Raw genomic sequence first — 26,454 nt, forward strand, 5'->3', positions numbered from 1 at the left:
GCGCACTAAATTGAACTAAATAATAACATATTTAACAATGCCCTTCTTGATGTTTTAGCATTCCTATTTGAAAAGGTCTCTGTAGTTATAAGACTTTTATTTTCATCCTTTAAATAAAGAACCTAAGGATAATTGGGACGTTTTTGTTGACTTATATTTATTTTCCTTATCGGTTACTTCATCAGGTAACACAACTCAAGCGTGACGGATGATCGAAGCTCACAAGTAGTTTTGTAAATATTTACTGCAATTACAAAGAGAAAATGTCAGGTAAGGTAGTTTAATACTGATCGTCATATGTCGTATATTAGTATTAAGTCCAAGCTAAAGTGAAAGAAGAAGATATTATGGATAATGATAACGTTAACTGCTGGTTGAAAAAAATCAACAACAAAAAATCAGGAACTAATATTACAAAAATTGCGATTGCAAGTACATTTCATTTGTATATACTGAGGTGTCGCTGTAACACGGTTATTAGATGTTTTCTAGACAGAGGAAAAACAGGTCTTTGGTAAGTGGATTTTTATTTTGTCTGAAGTTAGTACAAAATTTAACCTTTTATTGGATAAAACCTAATCTTAATCTTATGCAGCATCTTTAACAGTAACACTCAGTAATTGCTTGCAAAAAGGTAAGGTAAATTTTTGTGCCTAAAAAATGTTCCCATTGTAACACTGCATTGAATAGAAAATTCTATAAAATTATTTTTATCAAAAACCATGCAATGATAATTTGAAAGAGTAATCAAGGGAACCATGGTTACAGCGGTAATCAAAAGAATGTAATCCAGGGACAAAGACCAGACATGGAAAACAGAAATGCACAACAAAGAACATAAAGTAACTAAAATCATACATACAAAGTAACAAAAGCAAATGAGCAACTCGGACTCCACTAAAACCTGGGAGCATGGACCAGGTGCACCGGTAGGGTAAGCATCCTCTGCTTTTCTAGAAACACCCGCCGAGTTGCTCATAAAAAGTCAAGTCCGGGGTAGACAAAACGAGGGAAGGAAAACTATGACCCGTTGAATAAATCAGTTTTCATGGTACTGATGGATATACCATAACGATCCACGAGTTCATGATAACAACCATAAAACTTCTGTAATGATGACTTCAATCTTGTAGCAACATAACCCTGTTCTAGAAGCCTATTTGATAGAGTTCTAGCATGATACAAAAAATCTGCGTAGTTTCGGCAAGCTCTGGCATAACCTATGAGTTGTGATATGAACACTCCATACGCAGGAGGATGCAATTCAACAACTTTTCAATGGATTGTGATAACTTTGGGATCCATACTTCATCTTCATTCAGTTTGACAACAGTTGTACAAACATGACCATCAAAAATTTTGAAATGGTCAAAAATCACATAAAAATCTCAAGTTGGTCCCTAGTTTTCCTGTCCTAGAGAAAACTTGACAAATATGTGGTTTCAAATTTTACACTTAGTTCCTAGGGCAAGAACAACAAATATTGAAAATGTGCATTGTTCCATGTTATTGATCTAGCCATACCACAATACAGTGTAACCCTTGATCTAGTGAGAACAGAGTATAAGTATTCATCACCAACTTCCCATTGGAACGAAATGCAAATAAAAGGAAGACAGGGGTGACCATGGTAAAAGGAAAATCCTAGTACTGTATCATTATAGGAATTGAAGGAAACACATAAAACCATAAGTATGCAGGTAAACACTTGTTTTCAAACGGAAACTTTGAGAAAGTGATGAACTTAAATTAGACCCAGATGTTGAAAAGGGTTACCCATTACAACAGTAATATTTTAGTAATATAAAGTCCCTGATTACTAAAAGGCAAATACATGTAGCATGCCATGGCAATGTACTCCTGGGTAGAGTATGTGGACAATAAAATGTTTGTGCATTGTACCACAAACATCCATTTGAATTGTAAAAATATCTTCACAATATGAACCAAAAAGCTTTTTGTCCTAGAACTCCTGCAATAGGAACAAATATATTGGAAAAAAAATAAGTGTCGAAAGTATATACATATTAAAAGATTAAAAAATAACTCCGAAAAGGTGGGATAATTTGAAAACAGAAGGTAACAGGTTTGAAATAATTGGATGTCTGATTTCCCATACTGGGTTGAAATTGTTAGGAACTGATAAGTATCCAAAGGCAGAATCCCAATGGGCAAGTGAATTTTTTTTTTTTTTTACCAAACAGCAAGCTTTTGGGTGGCTTGATCATGATCAGCCCCTAAATCCCCAGCCTTAAGTGCACCTTTCAAAGCAGCTTGTTGGATAACTTGCCTCCCTGGCAGGTACATTAAGATATTCAGTTCTTACTCTTGATCATGTTGCTGAGTGGCAGGATTTGGGTACCTGCACATTAAAGTGGCTTTTTTATGCAGTTAACAGAATAATAAAAAACAGCTGCCATTCAGGAAAATATAGTAATTCAACAAAAGCAATAACTATTATTATATGGGTTCACTAAATTTAAATAAGTAAAGATAAATATCTCGAAAGAACAGTTTCATAGGGGTCGAGATACTCTGAAAACCATTTTTGGTTGGGGAACTTTGCCTCACTCCCAAGGACATTGTCCCTTGACCCCATAAGCTACCCCCTGGACTTCCTGCCTGAACTAATGCCCCATAGTTATAATATCCCAGGTTAACCCCTGATGTAGAACATAGTACATGTAGTTCATATTTCACTTTACATTGCAGATTGCACCATTTATATAAAAAGATTAAATAAATCATGATTAAAATTATTACAGTGAAACAAGAGAAAATGGTAATTGCTGGTAATTAATCATTCGTTTTTTTTTTTTTTACACTACCTTTCATCAAAAGTAATAATTTCACCTCTTCATTATTTTTGCTTGGGTACAGATAGCATTAATTGACAGTTTAAAGATCGCACTATTTAGTGACCCTGATAAACACCAATTAACACTCATCCAGTGACAAAAAGTGATGTCTGGATTAAATTGTTTGTTTAAACAACTGTCCATTTCAATTAACATCTGTCCACTGATGAAATGCAAACTGGTCAGTGAATGAATTATTTGTTACTTAATCATTTACTGTTTTGCTGACACATTTATAACAGGTGAACCACAACCGGTCAGCTGGAATTGAGAGGTCTTTTTTACTTGAATTACGTACCTAAAGCTGTGAAAAACCTGCTGATGTACAGTTTTAGGGGGTGACCAGTCTATTGAAGACTGAACACACAGGTTTTAAGGTATATTGGCCGGGACTTTTTAAAATGGCTGGTTTGAAGGGAAGACCGGTTTTTTAGGGTCTGGTTTGGAGAAATTTCACTGTAATTGTTATTAATAATTGAATGTTATGATGAAATTATAATTTTAGATAAACCAAGTCCCTATCCAACATCAGGATACCCAACACAGGGCTATCCAATAAGTGGATACCCAACTCAACCCCAAGCACCCCCAGGTTACAGTCATATGGCATGTAAGTATAGCATATAGCAATTATTTGACTACATGTATTACAGAATACTTTTTCCATTATAATAATTAGATTTTTTTTACTTGTTGGTACTCAATCAACATTTTGTAAAATCTTCACAAAAAGAAAAAAAGAAAAAAAAACAAATAATAAAAATTTCACAAAGAAGCATTGAATGATTAACAATCATATTACTCTTTATTTGTTGTTGAAATAATGTATTGTCCATAGATTCATGTACTATCTGAGGCTTTGATATTTCCATTGTAATCATAATGTAATCATAAAGTAATCAGAATTACAGGGTATTTTGAAAAGTAATTGATTAAATTAAATTACATGTAATCAGGTTTTTGGTTGATTAATGATTACTTGAAGAAATATAATCAATTACAGCTGATTACTTATTACAGTTACAATTACCCCATCTATGAATACTTCTACTTAACGGTAATTGGTTAAATAGGTGTACAAATATAAAAGATATAAGATTCAGAGTAATTACATGTATACAACCACAATTTTTTATGGTTGTATAATGTAAAGATGTTGATGTCATTATCATTGTTGTTGTTAATATTTTCATTTCCATGTCATAACTTTTGATGTAGTGAAGTGAACCAAATGTCCTGAAATTTTGAAAAAAAATGTTACTGCTGCCAGGAGTAGCTTGCTATTTAAAATTGGGTCACTGGCCCCTGCCATTCTGCAAAAAAAGGGAGGCAAAAAGGGGGGGGTAAAATAGGTGTTTATTCTAAATTAATGTTGAAACCTTGAAGGTTTACTTCTCATTCAATTTTGACAATTCTTTTTTTTTTGTTACTTATGAAATTCTGTTATAAGAATATGTTACAGAGTTTAAACAACATTTAGCATTGTCAGTCAATGGAAGGTCCAAAGGGGCCACATACCATAAAAAATAAACTTTGTATACATCTGCAAAATATTTTTTGGTCACATAATGGAATAACCCTGTTGTCATCATTGTTGGCATTCATTAACTTAAGTTTATTTACGAAAACTTGATTAAAACTGATCTTATCTTTAACTGTTATTGAGTTAAAGGAGTACATGTACAAAATTTGGCCACATCAAAAAAAATTTTAAATTTTGATTTGATTTCGAAAATTTTTTTCCTAATGAAAATATCTGCCCGTGGTTTTCAATCAGATATCTCTATAACCTTTTTTCAAATTATAAGGGATCAAAGGGGTCTCACTCCAAAAAATTGACTTTAATTCTTAATCTGATTTTGAAAATTTTTAATTAATTTTAACCTTGTGCTATATTTTGTCCAAACTAGTTGTGTCCATAGTGAACTATGTCCATTTGCTTAAGTGTGTCAAAAAAAAAATATGTCCACACTTGCCCCAACTATTCAGGGTTTGAGCACTGCAGTCATATACTGCACTCCATGACACTCTTAATTGATTTATGGTCTGATTTTAAAAAGAAATATTAGATTCCTGTTGAAAGTCCCTGCTGGTATTTTCAGTCAGATTTAAGGTATCTCTAATGATTATTTGGTTATAAGGATCCAAATGGAGTCACCCCTAATTAATCGACTTTTATTTTTATGTGATTTTGTAATTTTTGTCCCCCCGTGACACGTCAGGAGGGGACATGGAAAGACCGGGCGTCCATCCGTCCACATTTTCCGCACGTTTTTTTTTGTTATGCTTTTACCAAATAAATTTGTTTTTGGTATGTGGCCTTATTATGAAGAGTTACAGGTTAAGTTTAACTTTGGTTATGGTTGAACAATTTTTACAGAAGTCATGGCCCTTGGACTTCGAAAATTTCTGTGAATTTATGGTTTTCTTCACTTTTTTTTGTAATGCTTTTACCAATTAATTTTATCATTTGTATGTAGGCTTACTATGAGAAGTTACAGATTAAGTTTAACTTTGGTTACGGTTGATTGATTTTTATGGAAGTTATGGCCCTGAAAATTTCTGTGAATTTGGAACGCTGTTCTTTTATTTTCATTAGATTTCTCATATGCATGAATACCTTGCATGTTTTTTAAATGGATTTAGGTTGTACTATACAGATGTGATTAAGTGCACCCTTTCGTACACATAATAGACATGGTCTTATTTGTGTAACTGAAAAATAAAAGGTAAAACTTGGTGCAAATATTGATTGTGGGTAGTAGAGCATTCGTACATAAATAGAATAGAAGCAATACTGGTGAAGGTAAAGAGGCGTAAAATGCATGCTTTAAGCTTTCCAGAAAGATTCAAGTCCTTGTCAGATTGGGTTCTCTTTTCTTCACCATTGGCTGGTTTTCAAATGTGCAAAATTTGGCAAAAACTTTAAAAATTAAAATCATGAACAAATGAGCAGAAAAAGGTACAATTTTAATTTTTTTTTTTTTTTTACAATAACACCATGCTTGCTTTTTCTGGCAGTTTTAAAGTGCTTGATATTTTAGGAAACCTGTTTTTTGACAATTAATTTTGGGAATGCACCAAAAATGATATATATTTTTTATTATGTTACCATGGCTACAGATTTTCCTGACAAGATAGAAAAGCATATCTATCTTTTTTCATGGATCTCTATAATGTAAGGTTTTGAAAAATATATACTTTTTACAGGAAAAAATTGTTGGATTTGCTTGTTTAAGTGTTTCAAGATAGTATTATTTCGACAAATTGTCATTAAGTTATTTGCAGTAACCTACATTTATCTATATGCTGGAACCTTAAGATATCTCTTATGGTATTGGAGTAACAGGGGCCATGCCTAAAAAAAATGATGGGACTTTCTATATGTATAGTACATGTAGTGTATATGCATACTGCTGTCCATCCATCTGTCCATCGTCAGCATTTCATTCAATAACTCATAAAACTCTCTTAAGCCATTTAAATAAAACTTTGGTTTATTGTTCTCATTTTCCTTAATTTTACTTTAATTTTGATTATTTAGTTTTTGAGTTGTAGGACTTTGAAAATAGTGGGTGTTTTTTTTTCTTGTTTTTGCACTCTAACTGAAAAATGCCTTCAGTAAATGCCACAAAACTTTAGGATGTTTTTGTATCCATGGTCTTAGGCTCTTTTCGTTTTCTATAAAGTTTTGATTTCACGTTTTTGATTTTTGTCACTTTGTCTTAAAAGAGCGGGTTGGTTTTTCCATTTTACACGAGTTGTTGTGTCCATGTGTCAAAAACTAATATTGTGTCAACACAGTTCAACTGGCTGTTGTCGTATAATTCTGCGCTTGGCAAAGCTTTTTATTAACTTTTTTTTGCCATTAAAAGTAGCAAAGGAGTATTCTGTCAATTAGTAATAGAGCTTCTGAAGTCTAAGGAATTTTTAGAACTTTAATGGGCCTAAAGGGTATACGCTGTATCATATGTCAATGGAAAGATAAATCAATTTAGCTATTGAATATCATTCTTTTTTAACTGAAAAGTGGTGAAGTTTCTGCTACTTTGCATTAATTAGAGGAGAGGTCAAAGATCAATCCACCCCAATAGACTTCAAAAAGTAATTCAAGTGAAATCGTTCATTGTTGGTATTGGAGAACAAGTAACATTTAAAGATCATATGTATAGAACTCAAAAATGTGAAAAAAGATTTTTTTCCAAAAAAAAGTTGACTATTTAATCACAGAACAAATATGCCCCTAAAATTGGTTGCATTTAAGTGCATTTTCAAAAATTTAGAGATGACAAGACACCATAGAATATTACAATGTATATCTAAGTATTCTTTACTGAATAACAAATAAAATAAACACAACGTTCTCGATTCGATCTGCAACATGGGCTTTGCAAAATGAGTTTGAAGTTGCAAATTTTTACATATTTAAACTATTGATTGTACAAAAATAGTATAACACAAATTTTTTGGTATTTGATTTCTTATGAAAATCCCTACCTGCATTTTTCAGATATCTCTCATGCTTTTGGAATTATGAGGGGTCAAAGGGACAACACTCCAAAGAATCAGCTTAGTCTGTCATTGTCATCTTATCGTTAACAACTGGAACAATTAGAACCAAATTTGGTATTAATGTTCCTTGGGGTATCCTGCATAGAACTGATGTGGGGATTTTTGATCCATCGAAAAACATGGCCACCATTTCTGAAAAAAGATTGTAGGGTATAGACAGAAGTCTTTCGCATATATCTCTAAAACCATTAGGTTTGGCCAAATTTTGATTGGAATATACGTGTTCAGTATGATGAGATCTATCTTTGGTCAAATTTTTGTTTTGATCTGTTAAGCCATGTCGGAGTTATTGCCCTTTTTTGACGTTTTTTTCCCCTATTTTTATTGTTATTTCTTTCAAAAATCTTCTCCTCTGAAACTACTTGACCATTAGAGCCAAACTTGGTATGAATATTCCTTAGGGTGTTTTGTATAGAACTGACATGGGGAACTTTGTCTGTCGATAACCCTGGCCGCTGTTACTAAAAATAGAACATAGGGGTCAGACAGAAGTTTTTGCATGTGTATCTCCAATACTGATAGGTTTACTCAAATTCTATTAAATGCTGAAATGTATTCACAATAAGGCTAACAAAAGTCTTTATTGGGTCAAAGTTGTCAGACTTTTCCTTGTTAGAGTTCTTGCCCTTGAAAGGTGAAAAATTATGTTTTTTACAGTTTTCAGCCAACATCTTGAAAATTATGGTAGATAGAAAGAAACTTTCAATAGAAGAATGATCTTCATGATAAGTCCTACAAAAGTCTTCTTGTGTCAAAATTGTTGGACAACTCCTTGTTAGAGTTTATGCCCTTGAAAAGCAAAAAAATGACCAGATGAGTGATTTAGGCTCCTGGGAACCTCTTGTTAAATTTTTGGACTGATTGTTAAAATTTTCAATTGAATTTCAAATTTTGTCCAGTATTGTGTGCAAACCAGTTGTATCCATAATGAATTGTAAGTCCCTGTGATTAAATGTGTCAAAAACTAATCTAGTGCCCACACTTGTCCCAACTGTTCTGGGTCTGACCACTGTGGTCATATCATGCTGTGCTCAGTGAAGCTTTTTATATTGATAGAAGGTTGCCATCATATGTCAGGTGTTGGAAATGTAATTTAGTATCATCAGCACAATATTTAACCTTGAAAATGTTAATGTGTAATTTCAATTGGTTCAGATAAACTATTGTAATGTTATTTTTACATTATAGATCATGCACAGCCTGCTCCAGGGGTATCTGTTACACATATGGCACAATCTTACCAATCACCCGGAGCCTATGGTGCCCCTCCAATGGGACCACCCCCTCCTTATTCAGCTGTAAGTAATACAACGATAGTTTGATCTAAGCACCACAGAAAACATGGAAAGTGAAATTGATATTACAAATGGTTATCCTCGAGACTACAATATATAATGGACAAAAACAGTGAAAATAATAACAACCAACAACATATAGAAACCAAATAGAAAACACACAGAAGACTGACCAGCTGGAGTGACCAAACTGGAATATAGGCTTTTCCACTGCTTAACTAAAAACACCAGCTGTGTACTAGCATGTTTGACAAACTATGTCTTTTGAACTGAAATACCTTTAGGAGATACCATAGACATAAGTTTAAACAATGATAGCCCGCAAAAGGCCCACCATTCTGCAGAGATTTAAAATTAAAAGCCATCTTAGAGAAATAGGAAGTCCTCCCCATGATGGTTGATCCTAAGACTAGAAATCCCTATTTTCTAAGTTCCTTATAAGTAGAGGATGGTCACAGACCCATTAGTGAAAATGTTTACATACATAAGAGATTAAATTACAACAATTTACTTATAATTTTACAGTCTGTACCACCACAACAACAGATGTATGGTCCATCATACCCTACACAACAGCCATACCCAACACAGCAAACAATCTTAGCTCAGAATGTCTTCGACTCAGGTGCCAGATTTGATGGCATTGCTCAGCAGACAATTCCTGTGAGTAGAAATATTTTTAAGCAAAATACAATTAGAGCCATAATACATCATCTTCACTTTCCTACTGACATTGTAATACCAAAAATATACCGTCCTATATTTAATGGTGATCTCAGTGTCCTCCTCCTTAGACATTTAGTTTACAGACAATAACTTAAGTATACCGGTAAATGTAATTTTTTATGAAAATGGTAAGTAGAACCATATCCGGGTTGTCTTTTTTAAGTCTTTGTATAAGTTGCTTATTTCTTGATAATTTTCAATTTGGTTTAATTCAAAATGTCAAATTTTAGGGGTGATAAAGTACTTTGATTCTAATTGTTTATTTAGATTTTTCATTATGTCCAATGAATCCATAATTCTTTCAGATTAACAAATTTTTAACAGAATCATATCTGTAAATTTTCAGAATTTTAATGAGATGTAAAGTAGAGAGTTGACATCTAACTTTTGGTCAGTTAGATAAATTCTTACAGAATTATTGCCCTTGAACTATTTTTGAAATGGTTTGAGATATTCATTTAATATTTACTTAATTGTGATACATGTACCTATATGATTTTATGACCAAGAGCTAATTTCAGCTAGATTGGCTGCTTTCTGAGTTTTTATCTTTTTATATAATGTATATATTTATATTCTTTTAACCATCATAAAAAGTGAATCAAAATACATGTAGGTAGATTCAGAATCAGAGAGATCTTATTTTTTTCTTGAAGGTGTTCTAAAAGATTTTTTAAAATTCTGTGATGAAAGCCAAGTCAACCTTTTAATTTGAAGTTTTTAACTTGCGCATAATGATATTATTTTTCAGCCACCACCCCCTGGATGCCCTCCAAATGCTGCCCAAATGGCTCAGATGCAGGGCCATACAGTGGTTGGTACACAACAGAAGTCCAATTTCTGGACTGGAGGAAGTGGTGGTGGGTGGACCCTTGGTGGGCTGTAATTGACTCTGCTGGTCTGTATCAGACCTGTTATGCTGTGTAGGTGGATGTAAATTGACCTCTGTTTTATGCAGAACTGATCAGAATTTTATTCTCCTTAATTCAGAATGTCTGTTCAATAGTCATCATGTTAAAAAAAATAAAAACCTAGGTATCATACTTCAGAAACACATACTTGTATGAAGTGAATCATCTTTAATATGAAAAATGTTGAATGCTTAACCAAATATTTCTACTTTTTCAAATTTACCACTAACTATGAAGATAGAAATTTTGTAGTCATTTTTTTAATAAGTTGGTTTTAAGAACACTCAAATAAGGTATGTTAAAGATTAAGTGAATATGGTTTAATGTGTGGGTTCCATAATTGAAAATATGATGAAATCTGTTCTTTGAACAACTAGATTATAATATGATAAATACTGTAAACAACTTTTTCATTTTAAAAAGTTTCATTTTAAACATTTCAGTTTTTTAGTTTGTAAATCGATTAACATCTTATATACCTGGTAATTAAAATTTTCTATCATAATTACTTTTTTATTTGTTGAATTGGATTAAGAGATCAAAAGTATTTGTTATTTTTTCTTGTATTGTATTGTTGATATAAGATCATTTTAATGTAGTTTTTATTTTTGTATATATTTGTCATATTTAAGCATCATTGTTGATTATTTGTATATCAAAATCTTTCAGTATATCGTTGATTGTTATTAGAATAAAAACTTTTTGTAGAAAACAAATCCTATTAGATTTATTTCCCTTTGTATATCACACTGGTTTAACATACATATTTAATGTATATATCTTTATCATCATCACCATCATGTATAGATATTACATGGAAACATATGTAGTCCATGGATTCCATTCTTTGGTTTCTGCTAGAATCTTGGTTCTCTTGATTACTCTTACACTGTATACAGAATAAGATAAATAAATTATAGATCTAGCAAGGAGCTATACACATGCATTTTATTAATTAATATAATTAATATACACCAGTCTTTATGTAATTACAAATATAAATATATATAAAAAATTCTTCTAATATATTTACATAATCCAATTAGGGACATAAAGTGTGATTTTTTAACATTTTTATACATATAATGGTATGGCACTACCATCATCCATAGACATTTCATGCAATAACTTGAATATTGATTGATCTTTATAAAATTTTAGAACAGGTTCCAAAACACAAAATGAAATTTGATATTGATTTTGGAGTTTATCTTCTTGTACATAGCTGACACTTGGATATTAGATTCTTGTACACAGCTGACACTTGCATATTAGATTCATCGACAAATTTGCTTGTACTTTAGGTCTTTGATAGTTCCATATAACTTTTCGTGAATAGTAGTTTGTATTGCCCAAATTATGCCTCTGAGGTCTTTGAGTTTTCTACATTTCTTAAGAATGTGTTGTTCCTCTTCATGACGTTGACACAGAAAATGGTACTGAATTCAGTTTTCTATATAAATGTTGATCTAGTCTATTGTGTTCAGTTCTGAGTCTGAATGTCTTGTCAACTGATGGTAACTATCATGTAGTTGAGCTGTATGGAATAAAGATTTTATAATCATCTTCATCTCAGCTATGGTGACTGGGTCATTTGCTCTTATTTTGCTCCTTCCTTTGCTAGTCTGCCTGCTCTGCCTTTGCCATAAATTTAACAAAGGGATATAATCCATTGCACTACTTTTCATACGTTCTTGATGTTGTTTAGAGGTTGCCTTAGCATGGGAAGGAGTAATCAAGGGAACCAAGATTCTAGCGGAAATCAAAAGAATGTAATCCAGAGACAAAGAGCAGACATGGAAAACAAACACAACAAAGAACTTAGAGTAACTAAAATAATACATACAAAGTATCAAAGGTAAATGAACAACTCGGACTCGAATAAAAACTGGGAGCATCGACCAGGTGCACCGGTAGGGTAAGTGTCCTCCGTTTTTCGAGAACCATCCGCTGAGTTGCTCATAAAAAGTTAAGTCTGGGGTAGACAAAAGAGGAAAGGAAAACTATGACACGTTGAACAAATCAGTTTTCATGGTGCAGATGGATACACCTCAACGATCAACATGTTCATGATGATGATCATCAAACGTCTGTAGTGATGACTTCAACCTTGTAGCAACATAACCCTGTTTCAGGAGCCTAATTGTAAGAAGTCTGGCGTGATACAAAAAGTGTGCGAAGTTACCACAAGCTTTGGCATAATGTGTGAGTTGTGATGTGAAAAATCTATATGCAGGTGCTGAAGGGATGTTGCTGTAGATGAAAGGAAAGTTGACAATTCTGAATGAGAAGTCATCACGTTTGTCGTAAAGTTTGGTCAATAGTTTTCCTTTACCATCAATCTCTAATTGTAGGTCAAGATATGAGGCTGACATCACAGTGTCTGTAGTATCCTTTATCTCGATTTCTTTTGGGTAGATTCAATGTATCAAATCCCTGAATCAAGTATTGTTTAAAGATAATACGTCATCTATATAGCGGAAAATGAGATTAAAGGATCTAGCTAAATGATATTCTTTCTTTTGGATCAGGTAAGCTATAAAGTCAGCCTCATATGAGTGAAGGAATAGGTCAATAAGTACAGGGGCACAAATTTGTTACTATTGGAATGCCGACCGTTTGTTGAAAAACACGTCCACCACACAGGATAAAATATGTTGTCGATCAAAAATTCCAGCTTTCTTCTGTATATTTGGAAGATGATTTGGAATTATTTGTTACAAAGTATGAGGAATCTCTACCAGGAACTAAATATTTGTATCTAGGTGTACCATCTTTTTTGGAGAAACGATGTATAATGATTTTTAAGTCGGGATTTTAACTGAGTATGAGGAATAGAAGTATACAGTGTTGAAAAATTATAGGTTTTAATGCTGTTATATTCTAATAAAATGTGGAATTGCGAGTCTCCAGAAGATCTTTCGAATTTTTCCTGGTCCACATGGAATTAATACAACTACGGAGTACCAAGTGTTGTGGTAGGACTGGAGACCCTCTTTGACAGCTGTGAGTTTAGAAGTTAAACGTATTGAAAGAGGGTTGGTGATACATTTTGCAGATCCAGCTATGTAACGTTGTTGTTTGGATTCTTGTGGAGTTTTGGAATCGAGTACAAAGACGGTAAATCACCAACATCGTCTTTGGTAGAGAAACCAAAAGCGGATTGCACAGATTTATAGTTTTCCACTATCTCTTCTTTCAGTCACGGATCCAGAGTTTTAGGTAAGGAGGGCCCAAAATAAATTTCTTGACAGCATCACCGGTGAGGATCACGAAGTGGTCCGAATTTGCTAGGGGGTTTGGGGTTTGTACCCCCCCCCCTGAGCATTTTGAAATATTAAACCTCACATCCTGTATTTAGTCCTCACATGTACAGGGTTCAACAGGCTTTGGGATGTTAGTCCCGTTAGGAGCAATGTCTTGCTTCATTTGCACCCCATTTTGTTCCTGTTAGTTTTCTCATCATGTTTAGTTTTCGTCTTGATTTGGCTTGATATGGGGGTTTATGGCTCCACCCGTTTTAGATTAAGAGGCCAAAATTAAGCATTTCATATAATTTAACTATATAACTCCAGTAAAATAATATTGATGTCCATGTCACAAAAAGAAGACTTGGATTTAATCGATTGAATTTGGGGGTTGTGACTTGAGCAAAGTAAAAAGAAGGAACCAGAAACAAATCTTTTTGGATAACTTGAGTAAAGGGAATTGATCGGCGCCTTTGAATTGTACAACAAGGTGTCATACTCCAAAGGCATATTGGGATTGATTTTGAAGGTTTTGAATGGAACCATTTAGGAAAATGGATAAAAAAAAGTGGCAAATTTTATTCTGATCAAATTCTTATCCTGTGTGTCAAATGTCTAATCCCAATAAAATTCAGGTATCCAAAATGTAGAGGAAACACTGCCCATCACTGAAGACAAATACAAAAATTAACACAATTTTAATTACCTAAATAACCGAACTTTTGTATGGAAGAAATGTTGCAATGGGTCCTTAACTGAAGAAACATTCATCAATCCTTTGACTTTTCTACTCTATACACTTCTTTGCCACAAGGCAAGTAAAAACCCGACTGAAAAGCTCTAATTACTTTGTTGTATATATTTTGTATGTAGTTGCATTAGCATCACAAAATTACAATTCCTTATTTCCTCAATTCTTTCACTCTAATGAGGCAGACTTCATAGCATATTTGAAGGATTTAACCTAATCAAGTTTCCGCTAAATAGATGATGCTCTCTCACTGAAGAATTCGGTTGCACTGTAGATTTTGTTTACATCGCATAAATAAAGTTTTGTTTCAACAAGACTAAAACTTTAACGTCATCATACACTCATTGATCGTTATGGCGTGACCATCTCCGCTGTGAAACTGACTTGTTCGCAATATTGCAGTTTTATTATCTCGTTTTAACTCGATTTCACAACATAAGAGTGACTCGGTGGGCACAGGATGCTACCCTACGGGTACACATGGAGTGAGAACACACTCCCAGATTTAGTCCGACCCGAAATTATATTTAATTTAAAGTTTCTGTGTGTTTTTTTTAGTTAATTTGAAATATCTATGGTGTTTTCTTAGTCCAGCCTTTGTTCCTGGATATAAATAACCTCTTAGGCAGTTATTGGACACAATAAGACCTAGTAAAATGGTCGATCACGTTAATCAGAATGACAAAGTAAAGTAAATTATATGAGAGAAGAATTTAGCGTCAAAGTAAAAGGTTAACCAACAACTTGCAGAACTAAGAGGATAGTGCGATAAATGGACCCATATGTGGTTTTGAGCTTACATTTTTATCACGGTGGGGTTGTTGCCTCTTTGACAAGCTCATCATATCAATTCTTCTTATAATATTCGATTACTAGAGTTTGTTTGTTTGTTTGTTGGGGTTTACCGCCAAGCAGCAATATTTCAGCTATAATCAGACGATGAACATGACATTGATGATAAAATGAACATGAAATGATGATGAAATGAAAAAGGGATGGGACACAAGGACAATGGGGTCGACAAATTTTGATTGCCACTGGAAATAGGGAGGTTCCTACTCCTATCGAATACCACAGTAGGGTTCTTTAACGGGCGAGGAACGTGTCATCTTTCCAAACACGGTGCACCACTATGGTTTGCGGTCAGGTTTTCCGTATTATAGCCTGACAACCCCAGCATGTAACACACCAGGGGTACCCCATTCCACCACCCGGGGCACACACCCCAGTTGCTCTGTGGGCAGAGCGCCCTAGCCCCGGCTAAGGTTCTGAGCACTATTAAGTCGCCTTTTACGACAAGCTTAGCGCTGCTGCAGGCCTATTCTTTCAACACCCGGACCTGCACGGGGTCGATTACTAGAGAAATAAATAAAAAAAAATATTCATACTATTATTGCAGTATCATTTATTTCCTTGTATATTTTGGCTGCTTTTAGTGTATGGTGTGACAAACAAGACAGGGAAAGATAATAACAAGGTAGCCCTTGAAGACAGATAATAACAAGGTAGTCCTTGAAGACAGATAATAACAAGGTAGCCCTTGAAGACAGATAATAACAAGGTAGCCCTTGAAGGCAGATAATAACAATGTAGCCCTTGAAGACAGATAATAACAATGTAGCCCTTGAAGACAGATTGGAGCAAAATCAAATTTAAAATATGTTTCCATATGGCGCCAAGCTAATACTATCACTCACTCGAGCCAAACCACGAAGAATTTAAACGTAAAAATGTATCCATGGAAAGACAATAAATGATACTGCAATAATAGTATATCTTGCTTAAATTTACGCTTTACGTTTTATTAAACAGCTTATTGCTTGCTTTGCATTTAATTTGCTTATAAGTGCTTGTAAATGTCTTCGTCATATTTTATTTATGTCTCGTTATTTGTATTACATGTATGCATGCACTCACTATGTAATTACTCATCATCTCCTATCGTCAACTATCTGACATCAAACATTACTAATAATTTGCTGCGATCAACTATCTTACATCAAACCTTACTCATCATCTACTGTCGTCAACTATCTTACATCAAACATTACTAATCATCTACTGTCGTCACTTACCATACAGCAAACATTACTAATCATCTACTGTCGTCAACTATCTTACACCAAACATTACTCATTATCTATATTCGTCAACAACCATACATCAAACATTACTAATCATTTGCTGTCGTCAACTATCTTACATCAAACATTACTCATTATCTACTGTCGTCACTTACCATACAGCAAACATTACTGATCATCTACTGTCATCAACTATCTTACATCAAACATTACTCATCATCTATATTCGTCAACTATCTTACATCAAACATTACTGATCATCTCCTGTCGTCAACTATCTTACACCAAACATTACTGATCATCTACTGTTGTCACATCAAACATTACCAATCATAGTATGTTGCTTTTCAAATCAAATCAAATCAAATAAGATTTATTCAAAGTCGGCAAGTTATGCAACAAAACAACACAAGCTCCCAAAGAGCTTTTATAACCGAAATAAAGTGAATAATAAAACAGTGAGTGCATGCATACATGTAATACATAAAACGAGACATAAATAAAATATGACGAAGACATTTACAAGCACTTATAAGCAAATTAAATGCAAAGCAAGCAATAGGCTGTTTACTCATCATCTATATTCGTCAACTATCTTACTTTAAACATTAATCATCATCTATATTCGTCAACTACCATCCATCAAACATTACTAATCATTTGCTGTCGTCAACTATCTTACATCAAACATTACTCATCATCTGCTGTAGTCAATTATCTTACATCAAACATTGTTGATTATCTCCTGTGGTCAACTATCTTACATCAAACATTACTGATCATCTACTGTCGTCAACTATCATACATCAAACATTATTTATCATTTGCTGTCGTCAACTATCTTACATCAGACATGATAGTTGACGAATATAGATGATGAGTAATGTTTGATGTAAGATAGTTGACGACAGTAGATGATGAGTAATGTTTGATGTAAGATAGTTGACGACAGCAGATGATAAATAATGTTTGATGTAAGATAGTTGACAACAGCAAATGATTAGTAATGTTTGATGTCAGATAGTTGACGACAGTAAATGATTAGTAATGTTTGCTGTATGGTAAGTAACGACAGCAGATGATGAGTAATGTCTGATGTAAGATAGTTGACGACAGCAGATGATGAATAATGTTTGATGGATGATAGTTAACGACAGTAGATTATCAGCAATGTTTGATGTAAGATAGTTGATGACAGTAGTTGATCAGTAATGTTTGATGTAAGATAGTTGACGACAGCAGATGATAAATAATGTTTGATGGATGATAGTTGATGAATATAGATGATGAGTAATGTTTGATGTAAGATAGTTGACGATAGGAGATGATAAATAATGTTTGATGTATGATAATTGACGGCAGTAGATGATCAGCAATGTTTGATGTAATGTAGTTGACTACAGCAGATGATCAGCAATGTTTGATGTAAGATAGTTGACGACAGTAGATGATCAGCAATGTTTGATGTTAGATAGTTGACGACAGCAAATGATTAGTAATGTTTGATGGATGATAGTTGACGACAGCAAATGATTAGTAATGTTTGATGGATGATAGTTGACGACAGCAAATGATTAGTAATGTTTGATGTATAATAGTTGACGAATATAGATGATGAGTAATGTTTGATGTAAGATAGTTGACGAATATAGATGATAAATAATGTTTGATGTATGATAATTGACGACAGTCGATGATCAGCAATGTTTGATGTAATATACTTGACTACAGCAGATGATCAGCAATGTTTGATGTAAGATAGTAAACTACAGCAGATAGTTGACGACAGCAAATGATTAGTAATGTTTGATGTAAGATAGTTGACGAATATAGATGATCAGTAATGTTTGATATATGATAGTTGACCACAGCAAATGATTAGCAATATTTGATGGATGATAGTTGACGAATATAGATGATGAGTTATGTTTGATGAAAGATAGTTGACGACAGTAGATGATCAGCAATGTTTGATGTAAGATAGTTGACGACAGCAAATGATTAGTAATGTTTGGTGTATGATAGTTGACGACAGCAAATGATGAGTAATGTTTGGTGTAAGATAGTTGACGAATATAGATGATGAGTAATGTTTGATGTAAGATAGTTGACGACAGGAGATGATAAATAATGTTTGATGTAAGATAGTTGACGACAGCAGATGATCAATAATGTTTGATGTAAGACAGTTGACCACAGCAGATGATGAGTAATGTTTGATGTAAGATAGTTGACGACAGTAGATGATGAGTAATGTTTGATGTAAGATAGTTGACCACAGCAAATGATTAGTAATGTTTGATGTCAGATAGTTGACGACAGTAAATGATTAGTAATGTTTGCTGTATGGTAAGTGACGACAGCAGATGATGAGTAATGTCTGATGTAAGATAGTTGACGACAGCAGATGATGAATAATGTTTAATGGATGATAGTTTACGACAGTAGATGATCAGCAATGTTTGATGTAAAATAGTTGATGACAGTAGTTGATCAGTAATGTTTGATGTAAGATAGTTGACGACAGCAGATGATAAATATTGTTTGATGTAAAATAGTTGACAACAGTAGATGATGAGTAATGTTTGATGTAAGATAGATGACGACAGCAAATGATTAGTAATGTTTGATGGATGATAGTTGACGAATATAGATGATGAGTAATGTTTGATGTAAGATAGTTGATGATAGGAGATGATAAATAATGTTCGATGTATGATAATTGACGACAGTAGATGATCAGCAATGTTTGATGTAATGTAGTTGACTACAGCAGATGATGAGTAATGTTTGATGTAAGATAGTTGACGACAGCAAATGATTGGTAATGTTTGATGTATAATAGTTGACGAATATAGATGATGAGTAATGTTTGATATATGATAGTTGACCACAGTAAATGATTAGCAATATTTGATGGATGATAGTTGACGAATATAGATGATGAGTAATGTTTGATGAAAGATAGTTGACGACAGTAGATGATCAGCAATGTTTGATGTAAGATAGTTGACGACAGCAAATGATTAGTAATGTTTCGTGTATGATAGTTGACGAATATAGATGATGAAGAATGTTTCATGTAAGATAGTTGACGACAGCAGATGATCAATAATATTTGATGTATGATAGTTGACGACAGTAGATGATGAGTAATGTTTGATGTAAGATAGTTGACGACAGCAAATGATTAGTAATGTTTGATGTCAGATAGTTGACGAATATAGATGATGAGTAAAGTTTGATGTAAGATAGTTGACGACAGGAGATGATAAATAATGTTTGATGTAAGATAGTTGACGATAGTCATCGCGTTTGTCGTATAGTTTGGTTAATAGTTTTCCTTTTCCATTGATGTCTAAGGTAAAGATATGAGACAGACTTCTCAGTGCCTGTTGTATCCTTTATCTCAAATTCTTTGGGGTAGAAGCGATGTATAAAATTCCCGAAACTAGGATTGGTTAACGATATGCGTCATCGGGAGAGTGAAGGAATAAGTCAGAGAGTATAGAGGAGCACTATGGCACGATGAACAAGTCGGTTATCATGATCATGGTGTGGGTGTAGGCACTATAACGATCGACGAGTTCACGATGACGAACATACAGCTTTTGTAATGATGAATTGCAGCAACATAAGCACGGTACAAAAAGTCCACAAAGTTTCAGATTACATTCTTTTGATTTCCGCTAGAATGTTGGTTTCCTTGATTACTCTTTCAGATAAGCTGTGAAATAATGCATGAGTTGTGATATAAAAAAATCCATACGCAGGCATTGAAGGGCTGTTGCCAAAGATGAAAAAAAAAAGTTGACGATACGGAATGAAAAGTCATCGCGTTTGTTGTATAATTGGGTCATGAGTTTTACGTTTCCATCGATCTTATATGAGTATGTCAAGATATTGAACTGACTTCATAGTGTTAGTAGTGTCATTTATTTTAAGTTCTTTAGGTGTAGATGCAGTATATAAAATTTCCCGATCTAGGAGCTGAAACTGAGATCAAATGATCTGGCTAAAAGTCAGATTCATGCGTGTGAAGGAATAGATCAGCAAACAGAGGAGCACAATGTGTTCCCATTGGAATGTCGACCGTCTGATGAAGAATGCGTTCACCACACTGGACAAGTATGTTTTCGATAAAAAAAAAATTCCTAAATTTTGACATCTTCTTCGGTACATTTTAATAGAAGATAATTTGGAATTGATTTTTACAAAGAATAGAGAATCTCTCAGCCAAATACTACGCATTTGGATCTAGATGTTCTATCTTTTTTAGAATAACAACGATGCATAATGCATTTGAGTAGGGATTTTAACTGATTATGGGTAATAGTAGCATGAAGGGTTGGAAAAAAAACATGCATCTTGATTCCATAATATTCCGATAATAATCTATCATTGAAGGGTTCAAGAAAATCTTTCGATTCTTCAGACGCAGTCGGTATAGTTTCGCTTTTTACCTTGTGATCTTAAAGACGTCCTTCCATGGAAACGGAAGTCACCTGATCAAATTCTGTTTCCCGATTTGCCTACTGATGACGTAGTGGCGTTGAAAAAAAAATGTATCGGAAATTGAGATTGAAATTGCGTGCCATGTGTTACTTCCTGAATGACATATATAAAATAATAAGTAAAAAGAAGAAATTTTACTGCGTCAATTACCTTTTTTAAAGATACTTGTTAAATTGATATCACTACGGTAGCAACAAGCGTCGACGATAGGCTGAAGACATAATTGACACCTGTAAAGCATTGTTTGAATGGATTTTTGTGGAGTTTTTGGAAACCAAAAGATCGACGGAAGATCACAATCATTGTCTTTTGTAGAGAGACCAAAAGAGGATATGCCGAATTTATAGTTTTCAAATATCTCTTCTTTGGAGATCATGGTAGCAGTATAGGTCTAATTACTACTAGTGCTTTTCTACATTCACCTTCGATAATAAACATTGGAAAAAATGCGTCTTTCAGACAAAAATAATGTTCTCTTGTCTGTTGGTACAAGAGCACACTTGTTTTGGATATATCGGGATCTTTGCAAACTGATGTAGCATTGACACTCATTGACCTACTTACAACTCTAGCTCATACGCTTCAAGAATAAAGACCTCACAGCTTTCACCCACTCTGACAACCAACAAAGATCTTCTTGTTCTCGTTTTATCCATTTTCTGGCATATCCTTCACATCCATAAAAAAGTTACGATTTCAATTTATAGAGCGGGGCTAATGGTATTTGGGACCATGAGCAACGAATTTGCGGAAAGATTCGTTTTCTACGATGTCTTAATCTGCCATAATGGCCAATTAAAATAGTCTTTTGTCATTAATTAAATAAAAACGAATCATAATGAAACCTGTTATGCTGTCTCTCTACCCCCTCCCAATCCCCGAAAAAGCAACAATAGACCACTTTCGACAATAGGTAAAAAAAAATCCATTTATTACTTGCCATCACATTGTGTCATTCTGTTAAGTGAAAAGTGTATTATGAAACAATCATATCTTTTTGTTCCTTTTAATACACAATATTTATTTGTGTTTTTTTCAATACACCGTCTGTAAGAAGTAGATAAGTACAGCGGTCGACAGTAGAATTTAATGAAAAACTCGTAGGTGACAATGAGATCTCTACGTAAAACGCTTCATGAAGTTGAACTTATTCAATTGTTAATTATTCAATTTCTATGTTGACATAATCTTTAGTATAATTGCTTTTGACTAGTCAGAAATTTAAATTATAGAACTCTTACAAAGGTCATATGGAAAGACAAATCTCGACTATTCTTCTGAACAATGAGAATAAGCCCTGATATTAAAGCCAATAACGACAGTTAAAGTACACATAGAAAAAAAAATAGGAATCTTGTAAAAAGAATGGTGTGTTATGTTCAATTGACGAACGAATTTGATAATCAAGATAATCTAGCATGTGCCGAATTCACTTCAGTGGAACACAAGCTATATAATCGACAAAAATACCACTACTTGGTTATATATAATAATAATTTTTCATTTCGGTTCGTTGTAATCCAAGAAGTAACCTTTAATCTGCAACATATAAGGACCGAATACATAGGAATCAATACAGAGTAAGATAGGTGTGTATATGAGAAGTACCATAACCCAATAATATCGACACGGGAAGCCAAATGCAGCATCGAGAAGTTCTATCACGTGCAATACAAAAATGAAGCCTCAGAGATTTAGGGTTTTCGATTTTTAATTCTGGGTTTCTGTAATTATTCTATGATATATATCATACAAAATGCAAAGAAACAATACAGTTACATCAATATTGTTCATTTGGGCATGCTGTACACGTGTTTCAAACTCAGCAGCATTAGAATCAAATCACAAGTAAGAGCTAAGTCCAAATATAAATTGTATATACAAGACGTAATCAAGGGAACCAAGATTCTAGCTAGCGGAAATCAAAAGAATGTAATCCAGGGATAAAGATCTTACAGACATGGAAAACAGACACACACAACAAAAACAACCAAAATAATACATACAAAGTAAAAAAAAGTAAATGAGCAATTTGGACTCCACTAAAAACTGGGAGCATGGACCAAACGCCCCGGTAGTGTAAAAGTCCTCTGATTTTCCCAAAACCTAATTGTAAGAAGTCTAGCGCGGTACAAAAAGTCTGTCACAACGTATGAGTTGTGATGTGAAAACTCCATACGCAGGTGCTGAAGGGATGTTGCCATAAGTGAATGGAAAGTTGACAATACGGTATGAAAAGTCATCGCGTTTGTCGTATAGTTTGGTCAATAGTTTACCTTTACCATCAATTTCTAAGTGTAGGTCAAGATATGAGGATGATTTCACAGTGTCTGTAGTATCCTTTATCTCGAGTTCTTTTGGGGAGATGCGATGCATGAAGTCCGCGAAACTAGGACTGTTTAACGATAATACGTTATCTATATAGTGGAAACTGTCATTAAAGGATCTAGCTAAACGGTGCTCCTTCTTTTGGATCAACTATCAAGTCAGCCTCATGAGAGTGAAGGAATAGTTCACCAAGTAGATTAGCACAAATTATTCCCATTGGAAGGCCGATCGTTTGTTGGAAAACGCGTCCATCACACTGGACAAATATATTGTCGATGCAAAAAGAATTTTGAAAACCTATATATTTGTATATTTCGAATTGTTTACAGAGCATGAGGAATCTACCACGAGAACTACATATTTGTATCTAGGTGTACCATCTTCTTTGGAGAAACAACGATGTATAATGTTTTTGAGTCGGGATTTTAACTGAATATGGGAAATAGAAGTACAAAGAGCAGAAAAATCATAGGTTGTAATACTATAGTATTCTGATAATGATCTTGAATTGAAGGTTTTCAGAACATCTTTCGAATTTTTCAGGATTCACATTGAATTAATACCAATGTGTTTTCGGCGAGTTAAGGCAACATTTCAGAGATACATATTTTAATAACTAAAAAGCACTTGACACCTCTTATTTTAATAGAACCAATTCTCAAACATAATGATTATCGAATATAAGTGTATTGAAGAAATTTAGTACCTCTACCTTAGTCTCTGTAAGAATTAGGCAGTGGGAGAAAATTAACACTTTGATAGTTTAGTTTGACTATTCGTACCATCAGGATCAAGGAATAAAGACAAGATTTTTCATTTTAGTTAATTGGGTTATAATTGCATTAACATACAGGGGCAGATCCATCAAAAACCTTAATCTCCAGTAATCCAGTGATTCAGCGATCAAAAGGGGTAATTTCAAATAGAAAAGACTCAATTTTTAAATTTTATATTGTTGTATAAGTTGTTTTCCGTGTATGTGTCAGATTTTCTCCATTTGACCGATTCTTAACAGAGACTTGTACTTAAAAAACGAGAAAGTATGCTCGTAAGGGAAACATGGAGTTCTGATTTCTTTGTATCCTATAACTATAGTAGGACCTGGATGTCATTTTAAAATCCCTGTCTCAAAATATATAAAGATTAATTTACCATGAAAAATTAAGGATGATAGGTATGCATGTACAGATAAAAAAAATACAGAAAAGTTAACTGCTTAGAGTTTAGCGTACCCTGACATCCCACATTTCCAGAGAATACACTGTCCCGAGTTTGTTATAGGTTGGTCAATACTTTGATGAAAGGACTCCCAACATAGAGGCAGTTACTATCAGCGTCACAATAAATGTTACCCAGAAGAAACAAAAGTCTACTTTTGAAATGACGTCATTCCAAGTTACATCCGTGTTAGTATTGTTACTGGTACTTTTTTCGTCTAACGTATCAGAACTTTTTATTGAACTTTTTGTCCTTTTACAGGAAACAATTTTGAGAACTTTTATGACTCTTTCTGGAATGGGTCCGTTTCTGTGATGAAAGCGTAACTCGATCGTTGTTACTATGACAACTAAAGTTCCCATTGAAAGTTGAAATATCAGATAATATCCCAAGATTGATCCCGATGTTTTGGGAAGTTCGGAGCTGACTATAGTTAGAAAAACGGCAAATGACAAGTAAACAGTTACAGAATATCCCATTTTCTCGCCACTGTCGGCCGGAAGTACGAAAGTAAAGACGTTCAGCGCACCTAAAAGTATCACTGGTACTATTATATTGATGACGTAAAAAGAAGCGCTCCTAGCAAGGGTTAGGGAAAATGAAACCCTAGATTCAAATGCCTCAACGTCTTGCGAAGATGACGTGGAAATCACTCTCCAGACCCCATTAGTATCAAGTTCATCTAAAATAATTCCTTTACCACCCCGGCTGACATTAACCTCTTTGATGCTGTTGGACCATACTACAAACTTTATATCACATGTTTGTCTATCAAAAGGGAAATATGTCACGTCAATTTGACATTTAGTCTGCATAATTTCCATCGGCAACCATTGTACCGAACCAGACGAATCAATGGAAACGATGATGAACGGATCCCCTAGCTCTTTCAGTTTTGTAAATCCATTTTGTAAGGTAATATCAGGTTTCCACACATCACTTTGGGACACACGAATAAGTTCTATGTTATTGTAAACTACAGGGTCCCATGTGAGATATTCATCTGTCCATTCTATGTATAAATATCCTGTTGTTGTCAACTTTTGTGAGACTTCGTCGAGACTGTTGATTCCAACGAGAAATAAATCCACAATGACTTGTGTCGGTTGGGTCTGGTTGGCAGTCGGACGAACATTTTTGTTATAGCCGTTTGTAGTGAAGAGAGATGTTAGAAGGTTTTTGACATCAACGCCTGTTTGAGCAGTTCCCAATGTAATAATAAGTGAAAATAACACAATTTTTACTAGATACATTATGCCATGAAGAAATAAATGAATCGTTCTATTTAATTTTTCTCAAGGCAGTTAATAACGGGAACTAACCAACCGTATAACTACTTTAAAAGCCAACATTGAATTCTATTTTTGCATTGTTTAGTAAATATCGAAACTCTTTTAAAATCTTCTGATTTGTAATGTAATCATACAAAGAAATTTTGTGTTGTTAAAGTACTCAACACGAAAACTTCCAGTCGTCATGCTGTTAATTGCACTATGAAATATATTTTAGCACATGCATGCGGATATCTAATCAAAACGTTCCGTTTCTAAGAAGTTAAATACTGCGCTAGTGGAACACTCTCGTCGCACTCTACACATTGACATACTCCCAAATAGTTAGTGGAGAAGCGCTCCCGGACCCACGTCCGGGAGTAAGCCAGAGCGTCAATAGAGCAGCACAGCCGCTAGTAGAACATACTCGGAGTTCTTCGGTCAGGTATCCCGGAGGCTGGGCTACGCTACCTCCAACTACTTACAGACATCTACTAACACAGTCCCCGTAAAGGGCGGTCGTACGCGATCCGTAAGGATAGCCAAAACTGTAAAAACCCCAATCATGTCATCACTCACTTCGATTCCCGGATAGTACTGTTGTGAATTTTGTCGAATGGATCATCTTCTAATGTTACGTTATCATTTAGTCCTCGAAAAAAAAAATGAGAATAATT

General features: G+C 34.0%; 2 protein-coding genes across 2 annotated transcripts; one reads left to right on the forward strand and one right to left on the reverse strand.

The window, feature by feature from the left end:
* Positions 1–117: 117 nt before the first annotated feature.
* On the forward strand, positions 118–11,078 carry LOC148610912 (uncharacterized). Its single transcript, XM_088590823.1, has 5 exons — positions 118–270; positions 3,364–3,468; positions 8,619–8,728; positions 9,251–9,388; positions 10,203–11,078. Exons 1-5 carry the CDS (start codon positions 264–266, stop codon positions 10,335–10,337), a joined length of 495 nt encoding a protein of 164 aa, XP_088446949.1. The 5' UTR covers positions 118–263; the 3' UTR covers positions 10,338–11,078.
* A 12,802-nt stretch (positions 11,079–23,880) lies between these two features.
* LOC148610913 (acetylcholine receptor subunit beta-like) lies at positions 23,881–25,826 on the reverse strand. Its single transcript, XM_088590825.1, has one exon. The coding sequence runs from the start codon at positions 25,757–25,759 to the stop codon at positions 24,575–24,577; it is 1,185 nt and encodes a 394-aa protein (XP_088446951.1). The 5' UTR covers positions 25,760–25,826; the 3' UTR covers positions 23,881–24,574.
* Between the last annotated feature and the right edge of the window lie 628 nt (positions 25,827–26,454).

This window comes from Perna viridis, chromosome 7, assembly GCF_037379345.1.
Source record: "Perna viridis isolate PV_CMFRI_1.1 ecotype Kerala chromosome 7, ASM3737934v1, whole genome shotgun sequence".
NCBI lineage: Eukaryota > Metazoa > Mollusca > Bivalvia > Mytilida > Mytilidae > Perna > Perna viridis.